The 12,254-nt window shown below is 36.8% G+C and overlaps 1 protein-coding gene across 3 annotated transcripts in view; it reads right to left on the minus strand.

Annotated features, from left to right (window-relative positions):
* Positions 1 to 12,254, minus strand: part of DGKB (diacylglycerol kinase beta) — an 808,203-nt gene that overhangs the window by 26,618 nt on the left and 769,331 nt on the right. For all 3 annotated transcript variants that reach the window (XM_056117996.1, XM_056117994.1, XM_056117995.1), the window contains 2 exons: positions 2,450 to 2,570; positions 1,416 to 1,476 (listed from right to left, as the gene is read on the minus strand). In XM_056117996.1, the coding sequence (XP_055973971.1) occupies positions 1,416 to 1,476; positions 2,450 to 2,570 (182 nt within the window). The remainder of the gene's footprint in view (positions 1 to 1,415; positions 1,477 to 2,449; positions 2,571 to 12,254) is intronic.

A 12,254-nucleotide genomic window follows, 5' to 3' on the forward strand; every position in this document is an offset into this window, starting at 1 on the left:
CCATCTTTTCTATTTTATGTTTTAGCACACTTCCCTGACTTCAAAATCTTTGGTCAAAGCATCCTACTTATTGATTTATCTATATTATTATTATTATTATTTGCCACTCAGTGGTGGTCAGAGGCTATTTCTAGCTCTGTGCTCAGGAGTGATCTTTGGAAGTGCTCAGGACTATATTTGGTGCTGGGATTGAACCTGGGTTGGCAGCATGTAAAAGAAAGGCTTAACCCCTGTACTTTCTCTCCAGCACCTATGTACACATTCTAATTACACTTTATAATTTGACTTTTCTTCAGAAGAGACAATCCAACTCATTTATCTAAACATTATCTTCCATATTATTTCCAATTTCTCTATCAACTTTGCTTTTTTTATAGTTTAAGATTATATTTATCATATCTATTTTTTTGTATGTTTGGGGAGCACATGTATCAGTGTTCAGGAGTCACTCCTGATTCTCTGCTCACAGATCATTCCTGCTTGAGCTTAGGGGACCATAGATAATACTAAGGATAAAACCTGAGTTGACAGTGTGCAAGGCTTGTGCCCTACCCATTGTAGCATTTCTCCTACCCCATATTAACTTTTTCTTGTTTTTGGGGGTTTTTTTTGGCTTTTTTCGTCACACCCAGCAATGCTGAGGGTTTACTCCTGGTGGTGCTCAGAGGATTATGTGGAATGCCAGGGATTGAACACAGGTTGGACACATGTGAGGCAAATTCCCTACCCACTATACTATCACACTAGTCCCTATCTACATTTTTTAATATTTATGTCATCTCTTATTATTAGATTGTAAGTGGTTGGAGGACAGTTATCTATCCTATGTTTTATCATTTCAGGTTCTATTATTGTTATCTTTATTATTGATCATATTTCCACTCTCAGTGCTAAGAACATAGCCTATTATGTTTTTGACATGTACTAAAATAATTGCAATACAAAAGGAAACATAATTTTACATATAAATGTCTTAAATACCTAATATGGAGAAAACAACTACAGGTGGGCTTTTTTTTTCCTCTTGAAATACAAACCATCAAATTCCCAAATAGAATCAAAAGAACAGATGGGTAATAAATTCAGATCCATAAATACATTTCTCCTTAGAAGTTCTGAAATAAGTACTAAAAAGGTTAAACAAAACTTTATCAATTTTATTTAGTTCCATAGTTATAAATGATGTGTGGTATAGGTATTTAAGTTTAAATACTTAAATTAGCAGAAATATCAAAAAGTCATTTTTTCCAAGAATATCTGATTCTTGAAAACAGAATGCAGGTAGAGAACAAAGTCTGTAGTGATAGGTTTAAAGCTTAGATTGCTTTGTTTAGTTATGAGTATGTAATTAGTCATGGGAGAATATGCATCTGGAAGGCTAAAAAGTGAGGTGATTTCAATTTCATTCTACTCACTGTGCATGGGGTCTGCATCCATGGCTCCCCATCTATCTGCATTGGCAGAGACTTGCTAGTCCTGGGAGAAAATATTTCATTTTCAGTACAAGATTGATTTACATCGAAACACTTTAGATAACAGATTCTCTGTAAGACACAACAGGATAAAACTGCTAATATAGAAGTAGCTGAGCTCTAAAGTTCTCTCTTCTGAAAAGGACTCACTTGATTTTAATGAATACCCTGAAAGGTACCTTGCTCAAAGGAATGTTAAGAGCTTCCTGGTAAATGTAGTGATATAAACAAAAATTCTGGATGCCAAAAGAAAAATGCAGGGTTCATGTTTAATGATATGATCAGAATTCCTACAGCCAAACAAGTCTCTTAAAAAAATGCAAACCTACATCACAAACACTAAGAAAAGTTGTTTGATGCTGCTTCGGATTTTCTAGTATCAACAGTTTCACAAAAATAACATCAATTATACCTGTGCTATAATCTGTGGCTTGACATCCTGGTCAAAATAAAGCTGTTTTAAAAAACAGGTAAGATTTTTGGGAAAAATGACTATTGAAAATATCTACATTTAATCTATATAACAAGCTTTACTTCATGATTAATTATACTTTAAATAGCTTCATTTTTATTTTTTTGAAAATTATCTTAGTTGTATTAAATGCTGTATGTTAGCCCATGAAAATTGCTTAATGACATTTTAATTAATGTTTTTATTCAATAATTTGTTCAGTAGAAACAAACATATTTTGGTAAAGAGACAGAGTGTGAGCCATATTAAAAAGGACGAAATTTCTAAGTTGGAAATAGATGCTTGATCTCAACAAGAGAGAGTCATCCTCATGAATCTAATATAAAAAGATTAACCAAAACTTTATCAAAACTTTCAAATTTCCATCATTTGAAACAAAGCAGCATTAATCACTGAACCTTCAAGGCCCAAATGAGACAAGTGTCTGTATCTGAGATTTACATTTTAAAATTTAGTCTGTATCTATCTCTTGTTAAACTTTTTTCTCAATTAGAAAAAAAATTACCTGATGACCACAGAGGAGCACTGAGCTAGTCGCCGTCCAGCACTTTTCAGTCCTGTGTAGATCTGCCCCATCTCCATGGCTCCTTCCAAACCAACCACCTCCAACAGCTGGTCACTAAGATCTGAAACAACACAGATACCTTGAAAGTTACAGGGCACGTGCACATATCCACAATATCATGTCACTTGCTACTATGGAGCTAAAACTTAAAAAATGGAATGTTTTTTTTTTTCTTTCTTCTCCACAAAGAAGCTAGATACAACCTATTTCTGACACTTTCAGTTTCATTCAATTTGAGATGATATGAGAAAAATTTTGCTGCCAGTGTATTCAAAATCTAAATGATAAGAACAGAGGCAGAACCAAGTAATGCCAAAAGATACAGCATCCTTTTGAACAGTAATGTACTCGATGTGATTACACATGTAAACATGTACATTCACGTGTTCCACATTAGACATTTGGCAGCAAAACTACATTTTAGCATTATAAAATGTAAGGTCAGACTGCCAATCCCTATTCTGTTAAATTACTAGAAAAAGAGACCTTAGAGATCATAAGTCAAATTCTCCCATTTTGAAGGTAAGACTTAATCTCTAAATCATAGAGTAATGTACCACTACTCATAGGTGACTGAGCAAAGTTTCAAGAATAAAATTAGGGCCAGGGAGACAATACAGGGGTACAGGTGTTTGTCTTGAATGTGGCCAGCCTTTGTTGGATCCTTGACACCACAAAGCCACTGAACACTGTCCGTTGTAGATCCTGGGCCCTTTGACAGGATTCTAGCAGCAACATGACCATCCCTGGGGCAGCCTCCAAGCTTTTTAAATATCACTTAGGAATTCCCCACCCCCCATTGTAAAAAAATTTTTTTGAAATGTTTCTCTAATAATAACGGATAGCAGAAACACTGTTTGGGACCAGACTATATAATTATATTAGCATAATCATTTCATTTTAACAATTTGCAGGAGAAAAGGTCCAAAAGTACATGGTATTGTTTGTTGGGTGCTTAATAAGGGCCTAATACATTCTATGTATCATCTATTTACTTCCCTTTCAAGGACAATGTGAGAACATATGATTATTTCCATTTAAAAACAAAAATATATTTTTATCACATATTTGATGAATCAACCATATTCAAGATAGAGTTTTAAAAATTCAGGAAAAGGGGCTGGAATGATAGCATAGGGGTAGGACACTTGTCCTGCAAGGTGTCTACCTGGTTTTGATCCCCAGCATTCCATATGGTCCTCTGAACCTACTAAGAGTGATTCTTGAGTATAGAACCAGGAGTTACCATAAGGGGTGACCCATGAGCCAGAAGCCAAAACAAACAAAAATTTTAAAAATTAAGTGATTTTTTTGGTTTTGTTTTGTTTTTATATAATGAGGGAAATTATATGAGTTTCTAGTCATATAAGCAACACACCCAACTGCTTAAAAGTTAGCACAAGTATCTGGACCTTTTTGATTTGGAAGCAAAACTCTCGGCATACTATAGGGTTCTTTTTTGTTTTAATAGTCTCCCATGTTTCCATATGTTTTCAAATGAAAACCAATCATTCAACAATGCTTCAGAAATTGAAAAAGCTGGAGCTGTCATAAATTGATAAAGCATGGTGATTACACAATATAATCATAAATTGCTGATCATAACAAAGATTTGATTTGAAGAAAGTATATGTGCTTTGTATGAACTCCAATTTGTATGGACATCCCTTATTCTCCCCAATCAATTTACTTATGCAAGGAGTTCATAGATAAAAATGACTTATTTTCAGTGAAGCTCAAAGGTATGGCAAAGAGCATAGACATATTTAAGTTTGTTATGCTATGAATACTGGAACATTTAAAATAAGCCTTTAAAATATAAAGTGTGATCAAACTACTACATTTAAAAAAAAAAACTGGAACTCTTTTCTCTAAGCCATGAATGCAGCCTGCGATTTCTCCCAGTAAACACAACTATCTAGCTATAAAATCAAATGTTAACAAGTCATAATAACTCAGCATTCACCTTGCTTTTCTAAACCTTGGTTGGGTTTATCTCTCAGGAAATTTGTTCTGTGTTTCTAGTTTAAATTTATGTTGCCAAGAACAGATGGACAAGGAATGGAAACATATTCTTTCAGCTGTAGCCTGCACTAAAATGTGCTTGGCCTGGGTGTTAATATGAATTTCTTAGATATATGTCAACCAAAATCTACATTGTTGCAACTACTAAAACCCCAGATGTGTGTTTGGCGAGATTTATAAAACAACAACAACTGTAAGACTGAACTTCATGCTTAGAATTATATATTTTGTACTGCCAGTTTCCAAAAGAGGTGACATTTTATATTTCTGTAAAGATCTGGTTGATGGGAACTATTCATCAAGAAATTAAACACTTTCTCACAACAGAGTTAATCTGTGAGCCCTAACATTTTCTTGAATCATGGGGATTGTCTACTTCCATACCACATTGCTACTGTCTACCACTCTTCTGAATCATTCTTTCTTTTAATTTTTTCTTGGTTTTACTCCCTGGAATAATACTGTGGAAAAATTCTATCATTGATATCAGTTATAGAGATTTTCCGATTAGAAGACTCAGTCTTTAAGTGATCACATATCTGGTAACATATATAATTGTATTGAAAACAGTAAAATATTTACTAACTCTGGTCACTGTCACTGTCACTGTTCCTGTCACTGTCCTCCTGTTGTTCATCAATTTTCTCGAGTGGGCACCAGTAACGTCTCCATTGTGAGACTTGTTGTTACTATTTTTGGCATATCGAATATGCCACAGAGAGCTTGCCAGGCTCTGTGGTGCGGGTGGGATACTCTTGGTAGCTTGCGAGGTTCTCTGAGAGAGATGGAAGAATCGAACCCGGGTCAGCCACGTGCAAGACAAACGCCCTACCTGCTGTGCTATGGCTCCAGCCCACTAACTCTGTTAAAGGTAAAAAATACCCTACTTCTTCTAATTTGGAGCTACACACACAGTACAATAGCTAAGAGTTGTAATCAACCTAGATATCCAAGGGCACATAAGTGTATCATGAAGATGTGGTATATATACACAAGGGAATACTATGTATTTCCTCATACAAAAATCACGTGGAGCTAGAAAATATCTATTAAACACAGTAAAACAGAAAAAAAAGCATAAACCCATAGTGATAGCACTCCTCATGTGTGGTATTTAGAATAACTGGATGAGGCAATGAAGGTTTTAAAGAAAGGATGCCCTAATTAACTTTGGCCCCCAAATTATAGGGAGGAGTAGGATTGGAGAGGTGAGAGAGAATAGAACATGAGAAGCAACAGGCGCAAGGACATGGGAATCAGGTAGAAAGATGGTGTTATGGAATGTTAGAGCCATATATCCAAACCACAGAGGCAACAACACTGAAATCAAGAGATCCAAATTGTAACAACCAAACTTAGAAAGGTGCTGGTGGGGTTTGGGAGAGAATATGGGAGAAAACTTGGGAATATTGATGGAAAATTGATAGTAGTGGTGTGATCAGTGCTGCAATATTGCTTGTCTAAAACACATCAATGAACAACTTTGTAAATTACAGTGCTTTAATAAGACAATGTGGAAAATTGTACTAAACAAATTTGCTTCTATAACATTTTAATATTTTCCAACATAGAACAGTCTGCAGTGTCTATAGCTGATCTCTCCTACATACATTTTCTTTTGTTTCGTGCTGAGGGTCCTGCTGGATTCTTAAGGTTATTTTTATCTTATAATTAAGAATTTTGTTTCTATACGTAGGATTATCTAAAAACAGAGACTTCTTAACTTCACATTCTAGTTAAATTTTATTTTAAGTCAGGTACCTTTGGAAACTCAGAGCCAATCAGATTGAATTACTTTAATTGGTTTAGATTCAAATTGACTGTTGATTTCACACCTGAGTACCAGTAGTAAACTATAGTTTATAGACCAAAGTTGGCTCAACCACTGACGATATTAAGAATGATTTTACATGTTACAAAGTAGAAAAAATTAAAAGAATACTCCGTGATATCTGAATATTAATATCAAATTCAAATTTCAATGTCCATGAATTAGTTTTTATTGGAACACAATAAACCCATTTAATTTGATTTTACCTGTATTTGTTTTCATGCTATAATGGCAGAGGAAAGTTGTTACAACAGGAACCAAATGTTCCCCAAGCTTAACAAATTTACTATCTGGGCTTCTAGAAGAAAAGTGGCAATTTCTGCATAAGAGACACAGTAAGTCCTTCAGGACACTCAATTTTGTTTATGTTGTCCCAATAAATGTCAAATGGCCTCAGAGAAGCCTGAAATACATAATGTCTGAGTAGTCTCACTTCATAGTATCTATCCATGTGTACAATATCCATGAAGTCTCAAAACCCCTCATATATTATATGATTTTGAAAACCTCGTTACTAATATTAAAACACTAATGTTTCTAAAGAATCTGATTATAGAAGAAATAGAGTAACTGAATGTTCAATTATTATGGTTTTTATGCTCATGTACTACATCCTGATTGGGTTTTCTTGAAAGAGTGAGAAAAAAGGATTAGAATCATAGGAAGGCAGACATTGTAATGAGGCTTGTAGAACCAGGTGAGAACATAACAACCAGCTGAATACTGAGAAATCCTAACACACTAAATTGGTATGCATGTGTTTATTCCAAAGAGGATATGTTTTTTGTTTAATTTAGTATAAAGAGATGTACTATTGGGGGAGAAAAAGCCTACATTTTGGAAAGATTTGATGCTTTTTTCCAGATAGAGTCATGAAGGAACAGTGGTTAAAATGCTGGTCAATTTTGTATTTTCATATTATGGAGTTAGAGGAGTGTGTACGTGGGGGGTGGGTTGGGGGAATAGGGGCATCTATTTGTACCCAGGCACTATTCCTGGATCGTTGTTCAGAAGTGATCACTGTGCTCAGGGCACTATATGCAGTGTCAGATTAAACCACTATTTGTCACATGCAAGGAAAGCATTTTACTTCTTTTATAATCACTCCAGCACTATTATATTTCCATATTTTAAATTAAACAGAGTGGCTTCAGCCATGTCCCACTGCCACCACCATGAAAATTCATCTACCAGCCTTATCCCAGAGATTCACAAATAAATCTCGAAATAGATCAAAGATCTGCAAAAATTTTCTGGACACCCATTCCTGGCTGAGACCTCCAAGGTGACTTTGGAGGTGGACAGACCAGTTCCAGCTCTAACAAAGCCCTGGAAGCTGCCCTCACACCCTAAGGCTGTCACCAGGCCTCCAGCTGACCTCTTCCAGTACACGATGTAGTGCCACAAAGAACCAAATCTACTGAAAACTTCAGCTACACAGGATTTTTTTAGGCTGAAAACTCCAGATCTTCTTGGAGTCAGGATAAGCAACCTCCTTCCACCTTCCTCTTCTTCTGGAAGACCCAAATCCATTCCCATATCCCATTATGCCTCCAGTCAGACTGTTCCCTTTAATATTCTAGATTTACTGGACCTAACATCTCCAAACTCTACAACACTGATATCCCAGTAGGAGAATACCAGATTGGATGAGATTTAACATAGGAGCCAACCAATTTTAACTAACAAAAACATTTATACATAAGGCTTAACTTGCAACAATAACTTAGTAAGTAAACCCTCAGCTAAGGACTTAATATCTCCAATGGTGAAATACATATAAAATTCACAAATTTTCTTCCACAGAAATATTTTTTGATCATTTCTTTAGTCGTGCCCACATGGCAGAGCCTGGTAAGCACCCTGTGACGTATTCCACATGCCAAAAACAATAACAAGTCTCATAATGGAGACGTTACTGGTGCCCGCTCGAGCAAATCAATGAACAACAGGAGGACAGTGCTATAGTGCATTAGTCATTCTGTGATAACAAGCAATATAAAATAAATCATTGTGGGCCTGTTACGGGGAAAGGCTGGGAGGAGGCTGGGAAATGGAGACAATGTTGGGGGGAAAGTGACCATGGTGGTGAGATTGGTGTTGGAATACTGAATGCCTGTAACTAATCATTATTAACAAAATGATAAACCATGGTGTTTAAATAAAGTTTGGGGAAAAATAAAAGAGGGCAACACTGTTCAGACTGCAAAAACTTAAGGAAATCATCAAAATTGGTCATATTATATCAGGTTTCTTAAAATAGGATCAGTTATTCTGAGTTGAGAAATACACAATAGCATTGAAAGCATGAACGCTTTTAGTAATAAATTTAGGCCAGAAATCATAGTCAGGTAGTAGAAATACCTGTGACTTTGTCACTAATAGCACAGAAATTTCCATGTTCCATTATAGTCACCGCAATATTTCAAAATGTTATTTACACTAATTACGTTGAAACCTTAATAGTTATTGATCTTCTGTTAGATATTTAAAGTTATTTGTCAACAGAGAACCATACATATAAGAAAGTCAAAAATTTAAGCTTTTTAATTTAGTTTCTTTTGTTGGCTTATATTTTTATTTATTTGTTTACTTATTTGTTTTTAATTTTATTGAATCACCATGAGATAGTTACAAGCTTTTATGTTTGGGTTACAATCACACAATGATCAAACACTCATCCCTCCACCAGTGCACATTCCCCACCACCAATATCCCCAGTATACCCCCCTTTCCCACCTCCCCCCTGCCTCCATGGCAGACATGATTCCCCAAAATCTCTCTCTACTTTTGGGCATTATGGTTTGCAATACAGACCCTGAGAGGTTTGTTTGTTCCTTTATCTACTTTCTGCACACATCTCCCATTCTGACCGATTTCTCCAGCCATCTTTTTCTTAGTGATCCCTTCTCTATTCCAGCTGCCTTCTCTCCTTTGCTCATAAGGCAGGCTTCCAGCTATGGAGCAATCTATCTATCCCATGTATCTACTATCCTTAGGTGTCTGGCTTATATGTTTTTAATTATTTTAAAAATATTACTCTGAGAAAAACTTAAATTCCACCAGACAGGCAATTCAGACTACCACAAAACATTTCAGTTTGATTTTTCTTTAGCTAATAAGTCTATACCTGCTTGAGCAGGCACCAGTAACATCTCCACTGTGAGACTTGTTGTTACTGTTTCTGGCATATAGGATATGTCACTGGTAGCTTGCCATACCTTGTGATGTGGGTGGGATACTCTCAGTAGCTACCCGGGCTCTTCAGGAGGGGCAGAGGAATCGAACCTGGCACTACTGCATGCAAGGCAAACACCCTATCTGCTGTAGTATCGCTCAGCTCAAGTCTTTACCTAAGTATTGTTAATGAGGCATTGTTTTGTTACATGGGTAAAGTGTGAATATAATATGAAATCAGAAATTTAGAGATACAGTATAGATTCTAGAATACAGGATCAGCACAGCTAATAACTGGGTAATATTTATTCAAAGCTCAATCTCTTCTTTTTGACAGTTATACCCAGATAATATGTCTCATTATGTAATTGCTTCAGACTGCCATATGTGTGGGAACAGAAAAGGATACATGATAAACACAGAATGAATGTGGGATGTAGCATTTTGGTATTTCATAGAATACTGCACTAAAGGCAGAAGAAAGGAGGGTCAGGGCATGGCATAATTCTTTCTGTGTAGATGCCAGCAACACCTTGCAACATTGTGTAAGACCAGGAATGGCATAAAAGAAACATTTGTAATTACCATAAACTGACAATTTTATCACCATGCATTAATTCCTTCTAATTGGTCAGAATGAGAACTGGCTAGCTATGATGTTTTAGCTTCTGCAAGAATAGATTGCATCTTCCAGCGATGCTTCATTTCTGTACCAACTATCTCAAAATGCCCCAGCTAGAACAAACATTTTGAAAATCAAGGTATACTTGAAATTCATCCATCATAGTGACTGCTCCATGGATTCTTCCTTAATATGCCAATCTATTGCCCATTGATTCTTAACTTACATGCATTTTGTACCATCTGTTTCCCTGATATCTATAAGTTAAAAATGCAAATTAGAAAAGGGGGTGCCGGTGGGACGGGCACAGAGGCCCAGCTCTGGGCAACAAAGCTGAATAGCTCCAATTCCAAACAGGTACAGCCCGCCCCCAAGGGCCTGGGACCCTCTTTGGGCATGCGCAGCTAGATCCAGCCCCTAGAAAGCCGGTTTTCAACCCCTGATCTGCGTGGGATGGGCACAGAGGCCCAGCTCTGGGCAACAAAGCTGAACGGCTCCAATTCCAAACAGGAGACGTTCCCAACTCCTCGCCCAGTGCCAGGGAATCTTTCTGGAAAAATTTTCCCACTACGTATGCCATAGGAACCGTAAGTTACCTTCTTAGATGGAAACTTCTCTATTTTAGCTCAGCCACTAGAAACACAGTAGCCAATAACTCATAAGCCTATCTTAACTCACACTGCATACCAAGCAGGATAGCAACAGTGAATGTGAAGGACTAAACCACACCTCTCACAATCGTAAAGCAACGAAAAAGCCCACCGAACTTTCATATTGAAGAGTCTAGCCCAGATGACACCACAAGTACTGTAGTGTTAGACAACCTCTCTGACAAGGAATTCAGAAGGGAGCTACTTAGGATGCTTAGGGAATTAAAAGAAACAATGGAAAGCAATGCCAATAGAAGACAAGAGGATCTGAAGGCAGAAATGAGGAAAATGCAATCAGAAATGTCAGACCTGAAAAATCTCGTAGGCGAATTGAAAAGCTCAGTGGAACAGCAGAGTAACAGCTGCTGAGAACAGAATCAGTGAGCTCGAAGATGAAGTTCAGAGACTCTCCAGAAAAGAGCAGAAAATGGAAAAGAGACTCACAATTCGGGAACAGATGGCAAGAGAAGATCGTGATGAAGCCAAGAGGGGTAACATAAGAATTATTGGAGTCCCAGAGGTACAGGAAGAAAACCTTGATGAAGAAGAAACTGTCAAAGACATCATTGCTACAACGTTTCCAGAGCTGAAGAAAACTTGTGACCACATTCAGGAGGCCCGAAGGGTACCAGCTAGAAGAAATCCGAATAAAAATACCCCAAGACACATTGTGATCAAAATGACCAAAACCTTAGACAGAGACAAAATTCTGAAAGCAGCAAGATCGAAGAAAGAAATCTCTTACAAAGGAGCATCCTTAAAATTCACAGCTGATTTTTCTGATGAAACCCTCATGGCCCGAAAACAGTGGTGGGACATAGTGAAAAAACTCAATGAAATAAATGCCTCCCCAAAAATACTTTTCCCAGCAAGACTCTCATTCATAATAGAAGGAACAACACACAGTTTCAGAGACAAACAACAGCTCAGGAACTTCATAGACTCAAAACCATGGTTACAAGAACAACTAAATGGGCTACTTTAAGGCAAGAAAGGCCCCTCAAATACACCAAATTTTAACAGAACAATGGGACAAAATCCCATAACAATAATCTCTCTCAATGTCAATGGGCTAAACGCACCAATTAAAAGACATAGAGTGGCAGGATGGATTAGAAAATAGAACCCAACATTCTGCTGCCTGCAAGAAACGCATCTCAATAGTCAAAGCAAACACAGACTCAGAGTCAAAGGCTGGAAAACAATCCTACAGGCAAACAGCTCCCATAAAAAAGCTGGGGTAGCCATCCTAATATCAGACCACATCGATTTCAGAGTGAGGAAGGTCATAAGAGACAGTGAAGGCCATTTCTTATTGATCAAAGGATCTGTACAACAGGAAGAACTTACAATAATAAATGTATATGCACCTAATGAGAGACCAGCAAAGTACTTAAAACAACTACTCATAGATTTGGAAAAAGACATCAATAGCAACAC

This window comes from Sorex fumeus, unplaced genomic scaffold, assembly GCF_029834395.1.
Source record: "Sorex fumeus unplaced genomic scaffold, SorFum_2.1 ptg000037l, whole genome shotgun sequence".
Taxonomy (NCBI): domain Eukaryota; kingdom Metazoa; phylum Chordata; class Mammalia; order Eulipotyphla; family Soricidae; genus Sorex; species Sorex fumeus.